Source organism: Pongo pygmaeus, chromosome 14, assembly GCF_028885625.2.
Source record: "Pongo pygmaeus isolate AG05252 chromosome 14, NHGRI_mPonPyg2-v2.0_pri, whole genome shotgun sequence".
In the NCBI taxonomy this organism is placed as follows: Eukaryota; Metazoa; Chordata; class Mammalia; order Primates; family Hominidae; genus Pongo; species Pongo pygmaeus.
Window position 1 is genome coordinate 118,869,169 of NC_072387.2, and position 25,334 is coordinate 118,894,502.

The 25,334-nt window shown below is 38.6% G+C and overlaps 1 protein-coding gene across 4 annotated transcripts in view; it reads left to right on the plus strand.

The window, feature by feature from the left end:
• The window catches only part of MYO16 (myosin XVI), a 719,880-nt gene that overhangs the window by 403,830 nt on the left and 290,716 nt on the right, over positions 1-25,334 (plus strand). For all 4 annotated transcript variants that reach the window (XM_063651142.1, XM_063651143.1, XM_054446940.2 and 1 more), the window contains 2 exons: positions 3,204-3,321; positions 15,198-15,345. In XM_063651142.1, coding sequence (XP_063507212.1) covers positions 3,204-3,321; positions 15,198-15,345 — 266 coding nt within the window. The remainder of the gene's footprint in view (positions 1-3,203; positions 3,322-15,197; positions 15,346-25,334) is intronic.

The following is a 25,334-nucleotide window of genomic DNA, read 5'->3' on the forward strand; positions in this document are numbered from 1 at the left end:
CAGCTAAGAGCAGTTAGGAAGGGCTGTTTTGTTTCTAACCCCTGCATTTGAATTTCAAACATTGGAAGCAGGGGATTTTCCATGACATTAAATTTATTGGAACAGAAAAGTCATGTTTCAGGAAGAAACTACCTGGAACCTTCACCAACTCTGGTCCAAATGAATTTCAACTTTAAGAATATTCAATTCTGTTGAAATCACTTAAATAAGCATTCACTATGCAATAGCTTTCAGAGAGCAGAGTGATGGACTGATATCTATTGAGTTAATATTTTTTATAGAGGATGCCACAAGTTTTTACTTTTAGAAAATACAGTAGATTAACTCCTACCATAATAGTCCACAACTTATAGGGACATAAATTTATAGAAAAAATACCATACATTATAAATAGAAAAAAAAGTCAATAAAATTTGAATAAGTAAATATTGAGGAAAATTATATATATTTAATTTTCTTCATTTATATTTTTATTTAAATTTTGTTACTGTGCAACGTTGTCATTATTGTTTTTGAAATCAAGGTGAGCAGTGGAATAATGCCAGTTTTGTTTCGCTCAGTATTTCTCTTAATACATTTATTTAGTGCCACCTATCGGCCAAGTGGCTAATTAAAGATAAAAAACTGGTTATTGCATAGTTTATTTAGCATTTTAATCTTGACTCATGGATGACAATGTACAGTGAAAGAATGCCATGGAGTATTTGCGTTTTGTTAAGTAGTTTTAGTTTTATATTCATTTCATGCCTTCTATGTCTTTATTGGTATTTCAGCAGTAATTACTGCATAGTGCAGTGGTTAAGTGTGTGATTCTGAAAGCCAGCTCAGAGTTTTCAGAGTTGAAAGCTGGGTTCAACTCCCAGCTTCATTGCTGACAACCTTTGAGCCTTGGGAAAACTACTTGGTTTATGTCCTTTGTTGTGTAAAGCAGTGTAAAATATACACTGGTTCCGAGAGTTAACAGAGAACACACATGCACAGACACATCACCCGTTAGAACACTGCCTGGCACATAGTGAGCACGACAGGAACGTTGTCTATTGCTATTCACAAAAGTCAAATTCACTGTTGTTATTTGCTGAATGTTTTCTCTGTGCCAGACGTAAAGCTGAGTGCTTTACATAGCGGACACTGACAAACACTGAAGGAGTTATTCCTGCATGAGAATTAAGGAAAATGAGGTTTGAGGAATTCAGAGAACCTCCTCAGTGTTATATAATTTCTCATTAGCAGTGTTGGGGTGTGGGGGTAGCTCCTTCTCACTCCCAGGCACATGCATTTAACCATTTCCCTATATTGACTGTTTGGGCAACAAGTTATTAATTACCTGTAATGTCCTTTTTCCAAGAATAATCAAAACATTACTTATCAGACACAACACCAAATAAATAGAAGCAAAATATTTTTAGAAATTATCCTATTGTTATGACTTTTAAAATAATTGTTTAATGTAATATTATTAATATTTAAAATGTGCTATCATGCTCTTATTTTCATTGTATGTATATAACTACATATTTCATATTAGATTATAGGAAAAGATACAAAAACGAAGAGTTACTAAGTACTATTTCATTTTTTTCCCGGAAAACATTGCTATCATCACTGCTATCAATTTACTTTCATCATCTTTAAAATTAGGTTATTATATACAGACCTAAACCATGAAGTTTTTGTAAGGAATTAATATATGTTTGTCTCCAAAATTCAAACTTCAAACACAGAAGTTTTAACATACTTCACTATTATCACAACTTGTGGCATTTTTTAATTTGTGGTTAGCATCAAACTATTTTATAATCTTTCACAGTATAAAATACTTCCAGGTTAATTCAACACCTTAATGTAGCAGATGCCAGGAAATTTAAAAGTGGGATCAAAGTGACCGCGCGCGGTGGCTCATGCCTGTAATCCCAGCATTTTGGGAGGCCGAGATGGACAGATCACCTGAGGTCAGGAGTTTGAGACCAGCCTGGCCAACATGGCGAAACCCTGTCTCTACTACTAAAACTACAAAAATTAGCCAGGTGTAGCGGCATGCCCCTGTAATCCCAGCTACTCCAGAGGCTGAGGCAGGAGAATTGCTTGAATCCAGGAGGTAGAGGTTGCAGTAAGTCGAGATCACACCACTGCAGTGAGCCGAGATCGCATCACTTGCACTCCAGCCTAGATGACAGAGTGAGACTCTGTCTCAAAAAATAAAATAAAAAATAAATTTTAAAAAAAAGTGGGATCAAAGCATTTAAAAAAAAGTAGGATAGTGTTCTCAAAAAACACTATTAGAAACACTGGGGAACAGGCAAACTAGTCCATGTATCAATAAGGTGTTATTGTACTCCCTCCTGTGGCTGATGCAGAAACCGCATGGAACATAACTATCATGCAAGAGACACCCTTGAACCCTCCAGATTTTCATACATTTTGGAGAATTGCTTGGTCCCCATCACCTTCACAGGCAGAGTCAATTGATGAAGAAGCAGTGGCTTTTATTCTACTGTTAATGCTTAAGGAAACATGTCAAGGAAGAATTTCAGCCCCCAGGGTTGGCCTGAGGAGCTTTATCATAGCATTGCAAAGCCACAAACTTGCCAGTATGCAACAAAGCACAGGGCAGCGAGGGAAGGCGGCGCGGCAGCTCAGCTGGGAGTTTCACTGCTGCCCTGTGGAAGAGAATAGTTGGTGTGAGGCAAAAGCACGGTGCAGGGAGGTTAAATGGGGGTCAGGGTTGAAAAGAGTATGAGTGGAAAGTAAATAAGTATTCAAAGGAATGTTCTATGCCGATATTTAAATAAATGTACTATTGTAAAATAAATTCTGACTTTTGCTTATATTAATTCAAATGACTCCTTCCCTTCCAAAATGCAAACGCTATTTTACTGTTCTGTTCAGGTTTGAAATCTTGATAACATTTGTTAAGCTTGGGGCTGTGTGTGAAGAGAATGGCTTTCCTTCTCTTAGGTACAGGAGAATGCAGTGTCGTGAAGCAATCTATTATTGCTTCATGAACAGTAGCCACAATTTGAGACATAAGATGCTAGTGGCTTGCCTTCGAGGAAAAAGGAAGCTTAAAAATTCAATATGGCATTCTATGAGCAGGATAGAAACTTTCAGACCAGGAAGTATTTGCTGCATCGTCGCTATTACACATCAATTTTATTTTTTAAAATATGAGCAGTTCAGTAAAACGTTCTCCTCTCCCACAGGTCATGTGCATCTTAGAAGCCTTTGGACATGCCAAGACCACACTTAATGATTTGTCCAGTTGCTTCATCAAGTATTTTGAACTGCAGTTCTGTGAGAGGAAACAACAGCTAACTGGAGGTAAGTGCAGTATTCGACAACGTGGATCTCCTGTGCCTAGCCAGCATGCGGCCACGTCACACACGGGCACACAATGGAGACACCATGTATGAATCAGTGCTGGGAGAGAAAACCTATTCTTCATGACCATGTCTGGAAACAGCTTAAGATACTTCTGGAAAGTTTGTATTACATTAGAACAAGGATCAATACTCAGGCACTCGGTTGAGGGTGTGTGAGTGTGTGTGTGTGTGTACATACCTAGGATGTCAGGTGATAAGTGCTGAAGTTATTGTGAATTAAAAACTATTCTCAAATGCAAGCTGAACCTTTTCAAGATGAGTATTGTATGGGCTATATAATGTGAAACCAAACCCAGACCAAACATAGCTGAATTATCCTTGCTGAACATAGAAACAAACTCAAATACTTTAATTAAATAAATAATACCTTAGTATTATATATAATTTCTTCACATAATACACATTGAAATCTATTTGAAATAAAACTGAATCCATATAGTTAAATGATTGAATTAAATCTAAACATCAAAATAATTGCCAAACTAAACCCAAACAGACACTATTTTGTATTTGATTTAAATAAAGTATATTTTATAAAAACTCCTTATTTAAAATTCAACTAATTTAGAATTCACCTAGGATTTTATATCTTTCCAATTAAAACAGATTATTAATGCAAATTAATAATATAAATACAATTGTAGGTAGAATTTTTGATATACTTGAAGTAATTGAATATTTTTAAAAACTTTTACAACAGATGTCAGCACATAAACATTTGCCAATTATTATAAATGATTTCTGAAAGAGCTTAATTTTATTTGGCTTTTTAAAGTTACCCTATTTTCCCTTCAGGAAAAAAAAAGTTAGTTTTGACCATAGTCTAGAAACAAAAACATTGTATTTTGCAGCAAGTCTATGTCAGAATCAGATTTCTACTAATAAAATTTGATAAATAACATGCATAAAAACAGTATGAGCCTGGTGCAGTGGCTCATGCCTGAAATCCCAGCACTTTGGGAGGCCGAGGTAGGTGGATTTCCTGAGGTCAGGGGTTTGAGACCAGCCTGACCAACATGGAGAAACCCTGTCTCTACTAAAAATACAAAATTATCCAGGTGTGGTGATGCATGCCTGTAATCCCAGCTACTTGGGAGGCTGAGACAGGAGAATCACTTGAACCCAGGAGGTGGAGGTTGCAGTGAGCAGAGATCACACCATTGCACTCCAGCCTGGGCAACGAGAGCCAAACTCCATCTCAAAAAAAAAAAAAGAAAGAAAGAAAAGATGCTTTTAGATGTTTAGATGTTGAAGTTAGAAGGTTAACTTATACAAAAGGAAAGCTATTCAATCATTTATTGGTTTTTTAAACCCATGGCTTAGAGTTCTGAAGGTCTGCCGTTTTATGAAGACCTCATCGGAGAACTGTCTTGAGCCTCAAACTCTGGTTTTCAAGTCTCAGTTTCCTAACACCTGGCTGGGTGTGCTCCTCCAAGGGAAGGGGCCGGATTTACTTCTGTAATACTGAGCACAGTTTTCCCCCTGAGCTCTCAGTGACTGGTGGGCTGTGGCGATGTTCTCTAAGTAGATAGTAAGTTCTCCAAAAGTAGGAAGCTGAAACATTGAAAGCTCTGTGTTTCAGCCCCTTGCCACTCGAATGTGTGTCCCAAGGATGAGCACTGCGTCATCACCTGGGAGTTTGTTATAGACCCAGAATCTGAGGCCATACTCCACATTGGCTGATTGAGACTACAGTTTAACAAGATTCCAGGTGATTCATGGGATGTGAGTGTCTGAGAGCTCTGAGAGCTGAAAGCAGGCCATTCGTGTTTATGTGCAACTAGTGCAAGGAGGAGAAGCTCATCTGGGGTGTCACCAGCATGACTTTTTCTTCTCAATTTCATGTTTCCTTTACCAAAAGGGAGAGAAAATAACTGGCTTCTGAAGGTGTCATCCGTTACTAACATTTTTGTTCTTTTTTTTCCTCTTTTTTATTTTTCTGGATAGAGTTTAGAGGATCCTTTTCTTTAGGAATGTTAATTTAGAAAATAATTATATACACATATTAAAAAGAACTGGAAAACTTTGTTGTAAACACTGATTAACTGAGCCTTCTGTTAATCAACAATCTCTATGAACACTTGGTCCCTCACATCTTCAGCATAATCAGCCCCACATATACCTCTCAGGCAGCTTGTCCAGGCAGCATTGAGACCCAGAGGTGATACATATTCATAATGATGGGCCTGGAGCAGTTCAATGTTGCGGGAAGTCAGGGACCCCTAACGGAGGGACCAGCTAAAGCCATGGTGGAAGAATGTAAATTGTAAAGATTTCATGGACATTTATTAGTTCCCCAAATTAATACTTTTATAATTTCTTACGCCTGTCTTTACTGCCATCTCTGAACATAAATTGTGAAGATTTCATGGACACTTATCACTTCCCCAATCAATACCCTTGTGATTTCCTATGCCTGTCTTTACTTTAATCTCTTAATCCCAACATCTTCGTAAGGTGAGGAGGATGTATGTCACCTCAGGACCCTGTGATGATTGCGTTAAGTGTAGAAATTGTTTGTAGAGCATCTGTGTTTGAACAATATGAAATCTGGGCACCTTGAAAAAAGAACAGGATAACAGCAATGTTCAGGAAACAAGAGAGATAACCTTAAACTCTGACTGCTGGTGAGCCGGGTGGAGCCATATTTCTCTTCTTTCAAAAGCAAATGGGAGAAATATTGCTGAATTCTTTTTCTCAGCAAGGAACATCCCTGAGAAAGAGAATATGTCCCTGAGGGGGGCCTCTGAAATGGCCGCTTTGGGGATGGCTGTCTTTTATGGTTGTAGCAGAGGGATGAAATAAGCCCCGGTCTCCCATAGCGCTCCCAGGCTTATTAGGACGAGGAAGTTCCCGCCTAATAAATTTTGGTCAGACTGGTTGTCTGCTCTCAAACCCTGTTTCTTGATAAGATGTTATCAATGACAATGTGTGCCCAAAACTTCATTAGCAATTTTAATTTTGCCCCAGTCCTGTGGTCCTGTGATCTCATCCTGCCTCCGTTTGCCTTGTGATATTTTATTACCTTGTGAAGCAGGTGATCTCAGTGACCCACACCCTATTCGTACACTCCCTCCCCTTTTCCTACACTCCCTCCCCTTTTGAAAACCACTAATAAAAACTTGCTGGTTTTACGGCTCAGGGGGCATCGTGGAACCTGCGGACATGTGATGTCTCCCCCAGACACCCAGCTTTAAAATTTCTCTCTTTTGTACTCTTTCCCTTTATTTCTCAGACCGGCCGACACGTAGGGAAAATAGAAAAGAGCCTACGTGAAATATCGGGGGTGAATTTCACCTGATAGTTCAAGGCCCAGAAAAGTTCTCTGAATCATTAAGGAACTGTGACCGTAAATTCGATATAATTTCAGCCTTGTGTAGAGTTTATTTTTCTCTTATGGAAATGGCAATCAGGGCATCGATGACAGGCATGCTCCACCTTTCTCCACTTTCCGTATGGCCTTTCTACTCATTTTGTTCCCCTAATTAACATCCTTAATTTAGTTCTTATCACTTATGTTTGTTTGTTTCATAGCTTCCTGCTGTGTTCTTTTAAAACTCTGGCCAAATGATTTGGTGATCGTTTTTTATGTTTTTATTTAAGAGTAATAAACTGCTATAAAACAAAGTAACAAAGCCAGTGCTGAGATTGCATTCGTAGAAGTCTACTGCCTAGATCATAAACGTGGTAGGACCCACAGTGCCCTGAAGGGGTGAGACTGGGAATCAGTTGTTTCCTGTTTTTAAGAAGAGAAATAAAAGGAATATGTTCAGAAAATGTTTATCAGGAGAGTGAAAGTTCCAATGTCATGTTTTTGGAGTAAAGTGTTGACAAAACTAAAAATGTTTACGCTGAAAAAGAAATAACTCAAGAGAAATAGGACAAATTTGTTCAAGTATCCCTTACCACGTGGAAAAGGTGTTGAGTACAAAGGTATATTATGCATGCTATAAAGAGCAGGTCAATGTTTCCGAGAAGGAACATCTTCACTCAGTCGTCAGAACCTGCCGTGGAACATCCTCACATCTGCCACGCACTCTCTCACACCAACGCTGGCTGTGTCTAAGCAAGAGGAAGGGGCAGACACCAGCTGGACCAGATAATTTTACAGATGCTGCCTAGTACTCAACATTGTTTAAGTCCAAAAATGAAAGTGCTCTTTTAGCTGTGGATCTGATGTTCCCATGTCTCCCAGAGTAGCTTAATAGCATGTACTTGTCTCCTGTGCCTGTTAGCATAGACTGAATTGGGTTGATATTAGAATGTGTTAGATTATGTCAGTGTTCAAAAGCTGCAGTAACAAATGAACACCAATGTGGTGACTGGAAACAACAGAAATTAATTGTCTCACAGTTCTGGAGGTTAGAAGTCTGGAATTCAAGTGTCTGTAGACACAGGAGCTCTTGACTTCTCTGGGGGGACCTCCCCTGCCCATTCCTAGCTCTGATGGTTGCTGCTGATCTTTAGTGTTCCTTGGCTTAGAGATGCATTGCTCCAGTCTCTGCCTCTATTGACTCATGACCTTCTCCCTGTGCCTCTTCTCTTCTCCAAAGGACACTGGTCACATTGGATTAGGACACACCCTACTCCAGTATGACCTTATTGTAACTTGAGTACAGTAGTTTCACCCTGAACTAAGGTTTTGCTTTCTATGGTTTCAGTTACCGGAGTTCAACTGTGGTCCAAAAATTTTAAATAGAAAATTCTCAAAATAAACAGTTTATAAGTTTTCAACTGCATGTTATTCTGAGTAATGTGATGAAATCTCCTGCCCTCCAGCTCCATCCAGCCTGGAAAGTGAATCACCCCTTTGTTCAGTGTATCCATGATGTCTCCGCTACCCATCTGTTAATCACTTAGAAGCTCTCTCAGTTATCAGATGGTGCCAGTTTCCTGGTGCTTGTATTCAAGTAACTCTTATTTTACTTAATAATGGCCTCAGCTTTCTTTTAATGAAAAGGTGAAAGTTCTCAACTTCATAAGGAAAGAAAACAAATTGTATGCTGAGGTTGCTAAGATCCATGGTAGGAAACAATCTCCTACCCTTGGAATTGTGAACAGCATATTGTTATAATTGTTCTATTGCATTATTAGTTGCTGTGTTAATTTCTTGCTGTGCCAAATTTATAAGTTAAATTTTATCATAGATGTGTATGTATAGGAAAAACATCATGTATACAGGGTTTGGTACTATCCTCAGTTTCAGGGATCCACTGGGGATCTTAGAATGTATCAACTGAAGATAAGGGGTGACTACTGTATCTCTGCATTGATGCTATTCCCAAAGAAGGTTACATTCCAAGGTATTAAGGATGAAGACTTCAATATGTATATATGTTTTTTTGTAGGACAAAATCCATCCTGCAACAAAGAGTAACGGAGATCTATTGTATGAATTTTTACTTTAAAATGATTTTCAGTTTAAGAACAAAATCATCACTGCTCAAAAAAATAGGCACAGAACACTTTAAGAAGCTATCAGTAAATGATACTTTTGTTATACGTTAGTGATACTTTTAAATAATTCCATCTGCTGCCAAGACTCTTTATGAAAGAAAAATTAAAAAACACATAAACTACCTCACATACATTTTAAAGACAGCTGAGTCATTCAAATCAGTCCCCTGTAAAACCATTCTGAATTGTAAATATTCACTAAAATAGTTAATCAAATTGGAGTGAGGCTACTCTATCTCAAACCAGGTCAAATAAGTGTTGATTACAGATTGAGTTTATACTTTATGGTAGATTGTTTTTCTTTAAATTATCAGCATTTATGAAATAGTTGTTACCATTTTATTGGACAGGGAGTATCATACTAATTTGAAGGTTGATAGGTGCTGTTACTTTCATTGTTACTATTAGTTATACTTTTATAATTTAATGTCAAATCTTTCTTCAGAGATGTAACCACAAATCATAATATAAAAAAATACCAGGCTCAGCTTTATGAAACATGAACTATAGATAAGTAAGGACTGTTTCTTGTTTGGGGGAAAATGTAATTTATAAGTAACATTCTAATCTGGCTTCTAGTCCAGTATTTTCCCCGATCTGATCATTTATTTCAGAATATAATTATTTAGGTTCACTGGTGTAAGTGCCACTCTCCCTCAGGATTGAGTGACTTATACGACATCATACTATCACCGCACAGACAAGTTTATAAAAAGCTACTGTATAAGTAAAAGGAAAACTTTGCCAACAATGACTTAGTTTTAGCTATACAGTACCTTTTATTTGAGACTTGAGGTAATTTGCTAATATCATTGCCTGAATCCCTACCAATTTGTATTTTTCATCTGAGCATGCAAAGAGGTTTACATTGTGTGACATACAAGTCAATTTATGATATTAATGGCATATTCATGTATGTTTTCCAAAAAGTTTTGGTCCTGAAAATCTGTGTTTACAGATTATATGTAACATAATATGCAATAAAGCATTTTGTAGGGCTATACAGTTTTTGTTCATTATGAAAAAAAGTGGGGAATAAACTTTCTTCTCCTTCAAGAAAAAAAAGTTCCTGCCCTTGTCCTTCCCATTGCCTTCCAGAAACTTCCAACACCCACTTTCATCCTGTTGCATCCATCTCCTTATGGATATGTGACCACTTAGGGCCTGTTCCTGGAAAGGGAATGACAATTCTTTCTCTTCTGCACAAGATTGTTCCTTGTCTTTTAAGGGTACAAAACTATAAAGTTTTCATTCACTTTAGAGTGTATGCAGTTTTTTATATAGTATACAAAACTATCTCACCGAACATATGCAGATAAAGTAAAATAATATACTGTCTTCATTCTTATCAAATAATCACTTTTTTTTCGATCTTCAAAAATATGTGATAGCAACATTTTTAACTAGCTCTTTCTTTTTCTAATTTACTTGCAAGTCACCTGTTTTCTGAGAGCAACAAATCAAGTTGTAAAACCATCTTCATGCAAGGTAGCTGGGCACATGGAAAAGGGCCTTCTAGATCGAACTGCAGGTTGGCCATCGGTTTGTAAACTCAGGTGAATAGGTGAATATCACTGATTCTCTTTACCCGGTTATAAAATTAGGGGACCAGACTCCATGGTCTTCTGTGTTCCTTTCAGCTGCTTTTCATGTAATTGGAAATAAACCACTTTTGAAGTTGATTATTTCTAGTATCATGATGGAGCTATTAATGGTTTAATCGGGCTGCCTCTGCAAAGGAGCCAGTGCTAATAAAGGGTTGCCAAGAACACTGGCCTCGGTGCATCTTCATGAATCTTATTTGGCTGAGGGGGATTGTGAAAAGAGCATAGGACCAGCCATGTCCCAAATCTCACTTAGCAGCTAGATATTCAAAACGGAGTCATTCTGTTTATCCAAGGTAAATCTTAGCTATTGACCAGATAAGTTCTCAGACAAGAAAATGATCTCCTCTTCTGGAATATTCATTATTGAAGAGAATTCTGTTCACCAAAAACAGGTTGAAGGACTTTTTAGAAGGCCACCAGGAAATACAGTATTTTATGGTCTCATATGGCTACTGTGGGTTAGGGGATGGTTTCTTTTGATGATACTGTTTTCTTTTCTTACACTTTCCTCAAGAGCTTACTTTTCTTTTCTTACACTTTCCTCAAGAGCTTACTTGTAAAGGACTGGAAGACATTGAGAGTCCATAAGGCCATGCTTTTAACTGCACCCAGAATGTGCAGAGGGCCAAATTCATCACCATCAGCAATGCATTCGGGAAGCTCCAAAGGCAGATGTTTGCTTGACTCGAAGCAAGCTCTGAGTTCCCTCTGTAGTCCTTATGAGCCACAAGGCCTGGGGTTGAGTCCTGGCTCATTTACTTTGTGCCCGCTGGCCTTGGGCAGCTCACTGGATCTTCCATGCCTCATTTTCTTCTTCTGTCCAAGGGGGATAACCATCACCCCAAACTCTTAGCGTTCCCATGAATATTCAGTATGTTACATTGCTCTTTAAATCACTCACTGTTTTCTTTTTCTTTCACTTTTATTTCAAGTCTTAGATTCTCCCTTTCCCAGAAATAAGTGGGAGGAACTCAAAAGGGAGGGAGGTCCAGAGTCCCTCTGAGAAATGTCGAGAATACTTGCCTTTTGATGTTTGTGCCCTGAAGGTATCCAAGGGTATTTAAGTTGAAATTGAAATTTACTAACAATAGAAAATATCTTCCAGTAAATATAGCCAGGCTATGTGTTCTATTTAGGAAATTTAAACCTTAAAGTTACTGCAAATGAAATGGAAAATATATTAAGGCCTTTGCTTTGTGTTTTTTTTCCCCAAATCCTGATGTTAAATAAACTAGAGGCATAATAACAGATGAATAATCATCTTTGTTACCATCATCAATTAGTCTTAGAATTATATACTTAGCAGGACATTCTTTTAAAAGTTTTGAAATGCTTAGTTGATCTTACGTGAAGAGCAGCATCGTTTATTGCAAACAGCCTGGGCTTAGGAGACAAGACAGTTGGGCTTAAATGTGAAAAGGCCTGCAACAGAATTTAAGTGAGGCAATGTTAGAAGGACACTGGAATAGTGTGTGGTACACGGTAGGTGCTTTAAGTGGTAGCACCTTCCTCTTGGAGTCCAGAGGGACCTTGGGACCTTTGCGTCTTTTCTTCTTCATATTACAGATAGGAAAAATGAAGCCCAGAGGGCTGCAGGGATTGGCAGCATCAGACTCCAGAGTAGGATCCGTCATTTGACTCCTGTGGGAGGCACTTGCACTTAGGTTATACCACCAAAGTGATGACCACCCTGATCATGAATAATGAGATGGAAAGAAATGCATAGGTATGAAAGGGAAAATATTTGGCTATCCTAATTAGTTGACGGTATGTTTTTGGTGCTTGCTAATTGAAGGCATGACAATACTTTCTGGAAACAGGCCCTAAGTGGTCATGTACCCATAACTAGATGGATGAGACACAGTGAGAGTGGGTGTTGGATTTTCTGGAATTGAATGGGAAGAACAAAGGCAGAAATTTTTCTTTCTTGAAAGAGGGAAGTTTATTTCCGCCACTTTTTTTTATATAATGAGCAAAAGCTATATAGCCCTATGAAATACTTTATTGCATTTTATGTTACATATAATCTGCAAACATATATATTTTTCAGCACCAAAACTTTTTGGAATGCGTATATGAATATGTGGACACTTGTAGAGAACTACAAGTATGTTTCTAGTCAAAAGTATTTCTGACATAAAAGAGCTTTTAAACCATAGAAGTCTTGAGAAGTCAAGAGCTCAATTAGTAGAATGTTTCTTTCTATGTATAAACATTTACATGAATGTGTCCTGAAACCTTTTTAACTTAGAAGCCCATCATACTCCTTCCATTTTTACCATTTCATTTCAGACACAACAGAAAGGTCTGCATTTCTCCATTTGAAAGAATATTAGAGTTTCATGGCAATTTGAATTTTGGGCTGTCTTGTGTTTGCTTCCATCTAAAAGCTCACTCAAGATGTATACATATTTTGAAACCCTGCTGATCAGAATTCCGCTAATCCACAGCAATTTTATTCACTGCTGGAGATGAGCTAACCAGGTTGATTAATAATTACACTGTTTTTGAATTTAGATGAGATGTATTGAAGTGACTCCATGATGTGGAATTTGATTAGTTTTGAATACTGCTTCAAGCAGAGCTTGCATATTGGCTGGGGTAGGTGGGGGTTAGCCAACCATTTCTCCAAGAACGGTAGCAAGATGACTATTTCATTCTCCCTTCTCATCTGATATTTCATGCCTAAAGGCTAGGAAAAAATGGAAGATAATTTTATTTAAAATGTCTTAGGTTTTTAAAAAATATCCTCTTGAGTAGTAAATTAATTCAAGATGAATATTATTAATATTAAACAGAAAATGTTTTCAGCAAAGAATTTAAGGAGAAAAAAAAGAAAAAAATATTTAAAACTTAACTTGAAATTGCCACCTAATTGATTCTCATGGAGACCTGTGCACACATATTCAAGCTCACATGCTCATCCACTGAGGTTTACTGCTAATTCAGGGCTCCACACCACCCCCGTTCTAATTTTACCATCACCTTTGGGCTTTACTGTCACCAATGAAAGGGATATTTTGAAAGACCTTTTCTTTATGCATTCCTGGCAACTTTTCCCAAACTTGTCTCTTTAGACAACTTTTCTTACTAAGGGATATTAATTTTGAAATTTTTTAAAACTCTGATATCTGATTAGCTAAATTGACCACTTACTAAATGCATTGGAAGGCACTGTAAATAGTGGTTCTAGTTGTTAGAACAGATTTGCTGTAGACAATTAAATTGGGAGACATCACATTTTTGCTTTTAGTGGCTGGACTTTAGAATAATTCTTAGCAAATTCATTATATAAGTTTTTTTAAAGTTCAAATGTAAGAGATAATTATAACCATTTATTTGCCTTTCTAAGAACTGCCATTCTTTAACACCCCTCACCCAAATAATATTGATAATGGATTCTTACGTCAAAGAGGAAAACTGTAATAATTCACATTTGCATTTAAAATTGAAATACAGGTCTGGCTTGGTGGCTCACCCCTGTAATCCCAGCACTTTGGGAGGCTGAGGTGGGCAGATCACTTAAGGTTAGGAGTTCAAGACCAGCCTGGCCAATATGGCAAAAGCCCGTCTCTACTAAAAATACAAAAATTAGCAGGTGTGGTGACACACACCTGTGGTCCCAGCTACTCAGGAGGCTGAGGCAGGAGAATCACTTGAACCGGAGAGGCAGAGGTTACAGTGAGCCAAGATCGTGCCACTGCACTCCAGCCTGGGCAATAGAGTGAGACTGTGTCTCAAAAAATACATAAATAAAAATATAATTGAAATACATAATCTGATTATTCATAATGATAAAAATAAACCTATATTAATATTTTACATGCTCCAGAAACAATGAAATTTGCAGCATGCCAAACATACAGTCATAATTCTGACCAGTGCTAGCTTCTGAATTGCTGATCTTCATATGTAAAGCAAAATTGAGGCTGTGATTACCATATTGCATCTTTTTGGCATTGTTAATCAACTACTATCAAATAAATTTTAACACTTTGTATTTATGCATTGGGTTATATTTTATTTTATTTTGTAAAGTTTTGAAAACAGAGGACTAAATAAACATCAGATAGTAGTCCCATTAGCGCACATGTGTGGTGAGAATAAAAGGAGAAGATGACTACAACACTGTTCACACTGGACATGTGTTACTTCATAGACACCTCATCTACTTCATCCTCAAATACATTCTGTGTATTGAACTATATCTGTGTGAATTCAAATTGCATTTTCCTTTGCTGCAGTGGGTTCCCTCCAGTGTTTCTGGCAGTGAGGGACCATGGTCTGTCTCCCTGGGCCTTCATAGTGTGGCCATATATAATTCTGATCCAGTTGCTGGGAATGCTTGTCAGTGCCTTTAGTGGGGCACTTTTTGAACAGTGTTAAGTTAATATCCATCATGTCAACATGGCCGGGACTCTCAAACAGTGGGATATTAATGAGGAAAATTCCAAAGCTTATTTCAAAGCCTTTGTTACAGGCAAGAGCAAATCTTGTTTCAGATTATATTTGTGCACCAAGTTCTTTGTTGGATATGGGACAAGGAAGGATGTCCCCTTAAACCATGTCTTTTCAGCATCATATTGAAAGTCCTAGCTAATGCAAAAAGACAATAAAATAAAATGTAAATAGATGGGAGAGGGAGAACTCAACAGTCCTTGTATCTCTTGTAATTAATTAATATGTGTTAATTTATGGAAATGAAATGAATACTGCCATTTAACAGAATCACTTCTCTTTTCCCAACCAGCCAGAATTTATACATATTTGCTAGAGAAATCCAGACTTGTTTCACAACCTCTTGGCCAGAGCAATTTTCTCATTTTCTACTTGTTGATGGATGGGTTATCTGCTGAAGAAAAATATGGACTTCATCTTAATAATTTATGTGCACACCGGTGAGTGACTAAGTATTTTGTATCTAAAAGCTATGCTTTCAAATTGTGATTGCAATTTGGTAGTCTTAAATTATCTTCTTACTTTTCAGAGACAAAATGGTGAGTAAAAGATAACTGTTGGATACTGTTAGGTTGAAACCATCCACATAACAAGGTTTCAACTGTTTACTGAATGGGTGAAGTTGTATGTGTGTGAACAAACTTATATTTATATTTTTCTAGTTTTCAGATCAGAAAAAAACTTGTGCGTATATAAACTCCTGTACTCCTTTTAAGTATTTTGGCTATAACATTAGTTATGCATTCCTAATCCATGGCCCTGTTTTGAGATAATGGGCAATATTATTTGAGTAAGTATGATAATTCATTGGTGTTGGATGAAGGTACATCATAGATTAAGATGCACAGCACACATAACCTCAGGGGCTGATTTCCTTTAATGGAGGCAGAAAGCACTTGTGTTAAAATTAGGATGCCTTGGTCATAGGAGAATGATGAGAGTGACAGGCTGTATAGACAGTGAGTGAAGAATGTTATCTCAATGTTTGCACTTCTGCTAACTGCCTGGTTTAGTGTGTCTCTGCCACAGGGATTGGTCCAGATTTGCATTAGGATGAGAACAAGAAACAATATGGGAAATGAATCCTGTTCAGAAGAGAAGTTGGTGGGAGAAGAGCCCAAGAGAGAATTGGATTCTGATCCAAACTCAATTCAGTGGCAGGGGGTGTGGGAACTAGACTCTGAGGACATGTGGATTGACTTCAGATACCTGCTGATACCTGATTTATGGCTTATTGGGTGTTTATTATTAGATCTAGAGGAATGGTGTGAGTTTGCGCAATTTTAGGAGAACTTTTGTGAGAAAAATAAAGGATGCTATAGGAGAAAACACACACACACACACACACACACACACACACGCAGAGAGAGAAGGGTTGCTTCACTCACCTGCATGTAGTCAAGACAGTGGTTAAGGCCAAGTGCTTATCGAGAGAACAAATTGGCGGGGGGGAGCTTCCCCAACAAGCCCTCCTCTTGAGTACGCACGTAGGCTGCCTTAAGCCTGCAAAAAAAAGTCTCTAGTTCTCTCTGCTTTGCTGTGCTATTTCTCCATCTGAAGCCATTATATTCTGGTTGGGGAGACATTAATAAACAGGTTGGTAATAGTTGAGGTGATATGATGAAAAATAAATCAGGGTTGGGGAACGGAGGAGCAGGTGGGTGTCCTACTTTTAGATAGGCTAATCGAGAGCCTCCTACCAGGTGGTACCTGTGGTAGAGACACCAGAGAGGGCCATTCACAGATCTGATGTGGTGTCCAAGGGAGATGGAAGTGTACAGGGGCCTGAGGAAACATACTCAATGTTTGAGGGACAACATGAAGGCCAGGAGTTCAGATTAGAGTTGTATGGGAAAGAAAGAGGGAGGATAATAGAGACAACATGAAAAGAACAGCCATGGTCAGAAATTTAGATTTCCTTCAGAGTTGTCTGGAAGTGATTGGGGGTTTTGAGTATGCAAGAGAATTGGTTTTCACCTTGAAGGTGAGTTGCGTCTGTGGAGATGTCCGTATGGTATTCCCAGCTGGAAGCAGAGAGCTAAATTCCTGGTATGGTAGTGGGGAGGTGGTGATGGCACTCATGGTAATGGTGGTGCAGGCGATGAGGAATGGGAAAACATGGGTTATGCTCTGAAAGTAGGAAGGTCGGGATTGAAGGATGCACTGAACAAGGAATATGAGGTAAAGAGATCAAGAATGATTCCTGTGACTGCGGCCTGAGCAACACATGGTGTCATTGTGCCATTTACATCATGACAAGGCTAGGAGGGAACCAGGGTGCTGGGGAGGAGAAGAGTGGTCAGAGAACCAGTCCTGCTGGTTTTGAGACAGCAAGGTGGAGACGCAGGAGTGTCAGGAGGGTACTGGAGAGAGGAGGGACTTTCCAGTGTGATGGAGCCAATGTGAGGCTGAACTCCTAGAACTGCTTGGAGAAATTACAGGACAACCTCTGTCCCGCCACTGCTATGAGGGGTGAGTGATGGTGCAGGTGGGCTCAGAGGAAGAGAATGAATTGGCCTAACTTACAATCACATTACTAATTACTATCATTAAATTTCAGTGAAGACATCCAGGGCTATGGGTATGGTTTGTCATGTTGTGTAGGTAGAAAGTAGTCAAGAAGTGTAAAAGGCCTTATCAAAATTGTGTTTTATTTACAAAGAAAGACTATTTTAGGGTTTTCTGTTCCCAAAATACAATAGAAGTTTAGAAGAAAATGCTAATATTAAAGTATGGTAACCCAGGCAAAAGTGATAGAAATATAAAAATTCCAAGCTTCTAGGACATTAGAAATATTTTAAATCAAATCCCTTCATATTATAAAGGAGGAAATCAAAACCAGAGACATGAAGAAGCTTGTACTCAAGTGAATACCTTTTATGCAACAGCAGTATTGACAAAAGCCACCACCTGAGATTAACTTTGTGATTTTCTGCCTTGAACATCACTAATTGAACGTGTTGACCCTGGGGGGGAAGCATCTAACTGGATTCTAGGGATTGCATGTTGAGAGATAGCCTGTGAGGAAGAGAAGAGTTTTGGGTTTCTCTGCTCCCAATCCTTCTAACGAGCAAAAGCTCAAAGCCTCAAGCAGATATGTAGCTGAGAGTGCATCTGTGTCTCTGTGTGTGTTTGTGTGTGTGCATGTGTGTGCACGTGGGTATGTGCTTGACATTACAGACGTATGGCCACTGATGAAGGAAAAGGAATAATCTAATCTGAAATTTAAATAAATAATTTAACTTCTTGATCTGTGGTTTGGATGAGTCTGTTGAAGTGTGTGAGTGTGTGAGAGAAAACAAGGATTTCTGTATTGAGCTTCAATTCTGACATTCATTTCTCTTTGCAAAAAAGAGTTTGGAGCCACTTAGGCTATTTAGAAAGTCAAACAGTCAGGGTGACTTTATGAGGAGTTCCAACAGGAAAGAACTTAGGAAGATCATGAATAATTCAATTCTCTTGGACAAAGCAGTTATTTTATTAAAATGTATCATAAATATCTAATGGGTGCAAAACAACATTTTCCATGAAAATATTCACCACCCACCATCCTCCAGATTCATGAATACATCAGTTGGAGCATTTGTACAATGACAATTTCACAGGAAAACTTTAACGGTAAAGCAAGCTGTTTTTCACGTTATAACGTATGTATACAGTATTTTTTGTGGTTTATGTTATGCAGGTCTTCTCACATTTATAATGTTGGTGGATCTTCTCACTTTTGCAGTGTCGGTTGGGTTTGAGAAGTTCATATTTGTTCAATGTTTAAATTTAGGTTGGTATCTAATCTTTGGTAATTATGAGTATTAAGTTCCATAGTTTTGGAAACTGTTTGGCTTGTTCACAATTAGAAATGTAAACCTGAATTTGCGAGCTTTCTAACCTTTCACAAACTGATGGTCCTTCTGAATCCCTTCCTTAAAATTGGTACTCATAGGTAAAGGATATTGCTATTTGTAAAATGCTTAATACCATATGTTAAAGCAAACTAAATATGGCCGGAGGAGGACTCCATGCTTCTGTATTTGCGTCCTTGTGGACGAACTATAACCTAGCTTAATAGGCAGACAAGATTGAAAACCCAACTTAGGCATATGTGCCTGTAATAATAGCTGAGTCTTGGCCAATCCCAGCGGCCATGCTTCAACCACTGATAGACTGCTGAGTGTTCAGTTGTTCAAATAAAGCAAACACCAACCTGTAACCAATCCAGCTGTTTCTATACCTCACTGCCGATTTCTTTACGGCACTTCCCTTTTGTTGTCTATAAATTTGTTCTGACCACGAGGCATCCCTGGAGTCTCTCTGAATCTGCTGTGATTCTGGGGGCTGCCTGATTCTACATATATGTAGTATATTTACTATTATTAAGTAGATAATTATATCTACTATTGTTAATAATTAGTGTATCTACTATTGTTAATATATGTATTGTATATACTATATTATATGTAGTATATCTACTATTATTAAGAGTGGCATTATTCTTGTCACATCTACTTGTCTGATTTTTTCAAAATAATATTGCTATTCCTATCACGTAGAATAAACCAGCCTACGTGTGACCACATGAACACAGCATCTCTGCTCACTCACTTACTCCACAGTGCAGCTTTTAGTGGAATTTGGATGAAGTACACTAAGTCCTAAAGCAAACACTACAAAATTTGCAAGCCTTCTTCCTTCAAATTCATTCTCTCTCTTCTTTGTTCATAACAACTCACTAGATACATGAATCAAAATAAAATATACATGCATCAGTAACTGTGAGCTAAAGGCATATTCAATACTTATCATATTTTATGTGATTAGACCTCCAGAGAGAAGAAAAGATTGCTGTAATTCCCTTTTTTTTCTTTTTTTTGAGATGGAGTCTTGCTCTGTCGCCCAGGCTGGAGTGCAGTGGTGCTGCAACCTCCGCCTCCCTGGCTCAAGCGATTCTCCTGTCTCAGCCTCCCGAATAGCTGGGATTACAGGTACATGACACCCCATCTGGCTAATTTTTGTACTTTTAGTAGGGACGGGGTTTCACCATGTTGGCCAGGCTGGTCTCGAACTCCTGACCTCAAGTCATCCACCTGCCTCAGCCTCCCAAAGTGCTGGGATCACAAGCATGAACCACTGCGCCCGACCTGTAATTCGGTTTTATCATTAAGGCTACAAAAGTGCTCTTTAGCTTTGACTCTGTTTTTAGAACTAAAAATGTTGAAAGTATCACATGAAAATTTATGGAGGTTTATTTCAGCATAAAATGAATGTAAAACTACTTTCCTGTTTGTAACATAGGAATGATATCTAGAAACAGCAGATAGGACGTGTGCCTAACTTTAGAATATAAGTGATACAGATATAGACATCACCTCCTAAGGCTTAGCTGCATGAAAACAGTATTTATAACACTTTGCATAAGCATCTTCCTCCACAGATTATTAAAACAACAAGAAAAAAAGTCTGTAGGTTTCTATATTTTGAGCTATAGCAGTAAGACTGCATGGATCTGGAATTCCACAAGATGGCGAGCTCTCCATAAAGTCAGACGAGAAAAACAAAACAAAAATCCAAACCAAGAAATTAAAATAAAAACAGAAAAATGAAGAAACACAAACACAAATGCTTGTTACCAAAAGTTTCTTTTTCACTTATGGTTCTCCCTATATTGACTGCTTCCCCCTAACCCCCTCACCACCAGCTGTTTGTTTTACAAGGGCTATTTCAATGTTTCTTACCCTTTGTATATTATACAAACGTTATATTTGGGGAACGAATGTAATTTCTGCTTTTGGGAATTGAGATTTAATGAAAGCCAGAAATAGTCATTCATTGTTTATCTTCAGCATACTTTAAATAGCTTAGATGGGTTTAGTCCCAGAAAAGCTAGGTTCCTAAATCCAAAAAGTTATTCTGAATCTCTTTTTGTATAGATTAATGGTGGAAATGATTGTGGTGTTGCAGGATAACATTTGTGAGTGAGGGTCAAATTTTGAATGCTAAGTTGAAAGCAAGCAGTGTTTGACTCAGAGCGTGTGACCTGTTTCTAACCCATGTGGCCATGAAAGGAAAAGCTGAGTCACCGCGCGCTTGAACTTGTGATCCTGCTGGGAGCCGTACCTGTCACGGGGAAGCCACGGCAAGCAGCTCCTGTGAAGGTTTGGTTTCTGCTAAGGGCTTATTATGAACAGTGAACCTAATCTGAGAGTGTCACATAATGTTTAAAAAGAGGTAAGGGAAAACTTAAATACTATTTGGAGGTGAGTCTTCATAATCATGTGGTATAATAAGCGATTTACTTAGTAAGTAGTTTGAAGGTGCTCCCAAGACAAAAGTTCAAGACAGGAGGTGCTTTCATCAGATTCTCACAGACTCCATTATTAATAACCTAAGTGACAGTCACAGTCATGATCAGCACAGTTCATGGGGCACGTCCCATGTGCCAGGCACTCTCTGACGTGTTTGTCTCTGTTCACTCACTGAATCCTCATCCACAGCTAAGCAGAGGGTGCAAGGCTGTGTCTGTATTGTATAGTGAGATGTCACCCAGGAGCAAAGATCTGAATCCAGGCCCTGCTGACTTTATGCCTAAATTGTCTCCACAACAATGCTGCCTACAAAATGGCAATACTGTCTTTATCTCCTCGTGTCACTGAGATTTTAAGGGAAATGAAAGAGAAAGCACAAAGTCAAAGTCTGCATGTCTGTCTTTATTTTGAATTGCTTAAGCAAAACTAACTTACGACTTTCTAGGGATTGCCACCTCTAATGACTATAAAAACAAACTACGCTAGGTCTTTATTTTAATCTAGAAGATCATAAAAATTTTAGAACTAACAGAGCTTTTGTTACCCTAGGTGGACAGTGTAGCCATTATATGAGTGGTTAGACTACCTGTGTAAGTTAGCAAGGACATTTCACTTTGAAATGAGAATGGGAGGAATTGGGTCAGTGGCTTCCGTCCTGCCTTCTGTTCTTGATGTTATATATAATAAATCAGAAGCCAGATATGTCACTTGTTCAAGGATATTTAGCTGGAATAGTTGGTAAATGACAGAGGTGGATTTCAAACTAAGGTACGTTTGGTTTCAAATTTCTGTTCATCAGAACTTTTTGATTGGTAGTGTTAGATTCCCAACTCTAACACATTTAAAGAAAAAAGAAAAAGAGGGAGTGTTGAGATGATGGCATAGCTGAAGAGAGCAGAGGTTATGTTTGCCACAGGGATGTGAGATGCAGGAACTCAAATGCGGCTTCTCTCTCTCTGTCACACTAATGCACATGGCACATGCACGCACACGCGCACACACACACATCAGTTTTATTTTGTATGTGTTTTCTAACACAGAAGAGAATGTGACCACGTGCTGCCCTAGGCTCCCCTAACTTAAGAGCAACTTGTCTCTCTGCCAAAAGGCCATCTTGGTGGCTCAGCCCAGGTCTTAGGCCCATCCTGGGCCCCTAAGTTAAGGACAGAAGGAAGAAGTACATTTGGCTCCTGCGTAGGGATGGGAGCTATTTAACAGAAGGAAGGGGAAGGGAGACCTGAGCACTAATCAGCAAGGAGCAACATGAGGCCCTGTGCTTTCCCCTGCATGGCACTCCAACTACCTGAAAGACTCCCAGCCCGGCAGGTGAAGGTCAGAATGCAATTGTCGGTAAGTCTGGGTACCAGTCATTCAGCACTCTCCACTAGTGACTCTGACCAAACTTATCACCTTGATTTCCAGCTACTCATACAGGACCATCAATGTGTAGATCTATTGCATGAAGCCTATAGATGAATATCGCAATATATTTCCGCATGACTTTGATTTGTATGAATGTTTTCAAAAAATATTGTATGAGGTTAAGACAGCAGTATGATCTGCCTAATCCACAATGTTATTAAATAGCTAGCATAAGAGAATTTTGGCCAGAGAACCTATATTTGTGGTCTGAATATATCTTAAAAATTTCAAACTTCTACTTTACTTTTAAATGGTTAAATTTATTATGTGATGACACATTGTTTTGGCTGCTGTTGTTGGTTTTGTTGTCACCCTTGTGATACTTCTGAAGCTAATAACAGCTGTCATTGAGCACTTCTCATAGATTTTCTCTTTGTCTACTCATGATAATTGTGGAAGATTATAATTGATTTCCCCATGTTGCAGACGAAGTGACTGAGAACTATGGTTGCTTTGTTAACTAACCAGCATGGGGCAGAGTTGATGTTTGAACTTCAATCTGTTCGATTCTCAATTATTTGTATGAATGGTTTTCAAATGATTCCATACAGTAAAGGAATTTGCATCACAGATAAATTTAACTGCCTCTACTTCAGCAAGAGAACTGTTTGCTAAAATCAGCATCTTAGCCCTTCTCCTTTCTTTTTCATATTTTTGAATATAGTAGCATCATTATGATTTTTATTATGAAAATAGACCATCATTAAGCCAAATATAAATGTACCAAATACACCGTCATTAAGATGGTGTATTCACATAATAAACACGTAAATAAACATGCGCACACAACTGCACATGCATATAAAATTCCGCAAGAAACTACCTTCACTAAAATTTTGAGTGTCAGGCGCAACACTCAGTAATTAATTCTCACTTAATTCTTCTAATAACTCTATGAGACTGTTACTAATATTGTCCCTGTTTGATGAATGAGGACACTGAGTCCTAGAGGTTAAGTAGCAGCCTGCTCAAGGTCAGGCAAGGCAGGAGGCCAGAGATGGTGCCCAGTGGTCCATCTCCCAGCAGAGAGGAAGGGCCTATCTCCAGCAGTCCTGGCCACTGACTGCTGATGCTGTTTGTCCTTGAGGAGGTGATGGCCAGCTGTGTTGTTTAGAAACTTGGTCGGGTGCTGTGGCTCACGCCTGTAATCGCAGCACTTTGGGAGGCCGAGGCAGGCAGATCACCAGAGGTCTGGAGTTTGAGACCAACCTGGCCAACATGGTGAAACCCCATCTCTACTAAAAGTACAAAAATTAGCCAGACGTGGAGGCAGGTGCCCATAGTCCCAGCTACTCGGGAGGCTGAGGCAAGAGAATCACAGGAACCTGGGAGGTGGGGGTTGCAGTGAGCCTAGATCACACCACTGTACTCCAGCCTGGGTGACAAGAGCGAGACTCCGTCTCAGAAAAAAAACAAAAAAAAAACTTACACTCAAACTTATACTCTCTGTTTTGACATAAAAACCTAAGGCCAATGTCCAGATAGTCACGATTTGGGGAAAACAGCTAGAAATAGACTTTTTCTCCAGATACTCAGGCTCTTTTCAAAGTTTTGTTTCTGGCCCTTGCACTTCCTATTTGATGGAGGCCGTTTTCCCAGTCACGTGTATAAAAAGAGGTGCCGCGAGCATTGTGGCTATCATGTCTTTTTCTCTCGAAGCAGGGCAGGTGCTGGCATATTGCCATGCAGTCCCATGACCCTGGCTGGGCCCTTCCTGCCCCAGCTTCCCTCACTGCACAGCATCTTACCTTGGTGCCTCTTCAATCTCACCCTTCAATCTCAGGTCAGATTAACATATTTTGAATTTCAATTTAACTATAAAACCTCCTAACTCAAAAATCGTTAATAAATATTGCTTTTCTGTCACATCCAATACAGTCTCCTTGATGATGCAAGGCGACAGAGATGGCTGGGCCTTGGGGAATTTGACATGAGTGATTGTCGTTAACTGGTTCTTTGACATCTTCTCCATTCTTTGTCTCAGCACTTCCTTTAGGGGTGGAGTTGGTTATCAGTGAGGTGACACAGTTGTTTGCTGAGTAAAGATGTTTGCTTGATGCTAGATGTGCAAGCAGTGTATTTACCTTCAGGGTATAAAAGAGAAAGTCCTTCTTGTGTTGGGAGAGAGTCAAACACTCCAGCCTCACTTCTGCAGTCAGTCAATTAAATGTCATAAACATTCTCAGGGTTGTTATGAGTAAATAAAATTATGAATTTAAAGCATGTTGGTCTACGTCCTTGATTGCTTACTTATAATTTCAAATTCCCAAAAGTTCTGAAAAACAAACATTCACGTATGACTCATGTGCTCATAAAAAACATGACCCAACCTGAACTTATTTAGCAACAAAATCTAAACTTGATTGATGTAAGTGTATTTATAATTCTTACATATTTCTCTGACTGTGAATATTCATATAGGGTTCTCCCCGAATTAAAATATTTGATTGGAGACACTGCTTCAAACCTACCAAGGATATAAACACTACATTCACTTTTTTAAAATCTGGATTTCAGAACATATTTGTCTTCAGAAGTTTAGGAGAAGGGGCTTTAAACTGTGTAATCCAGCTTGTTGAGGACTGAAAACATGGCAGTCATTATGTTTCTCACCAAGTTAAGGACTTACCTTACCTTGAAGGACCACGAGGCAGATGTTTGCTAAAAATGGTTGATAAACCTGCTTCTGTGTCTGGACAAGGAGGCTC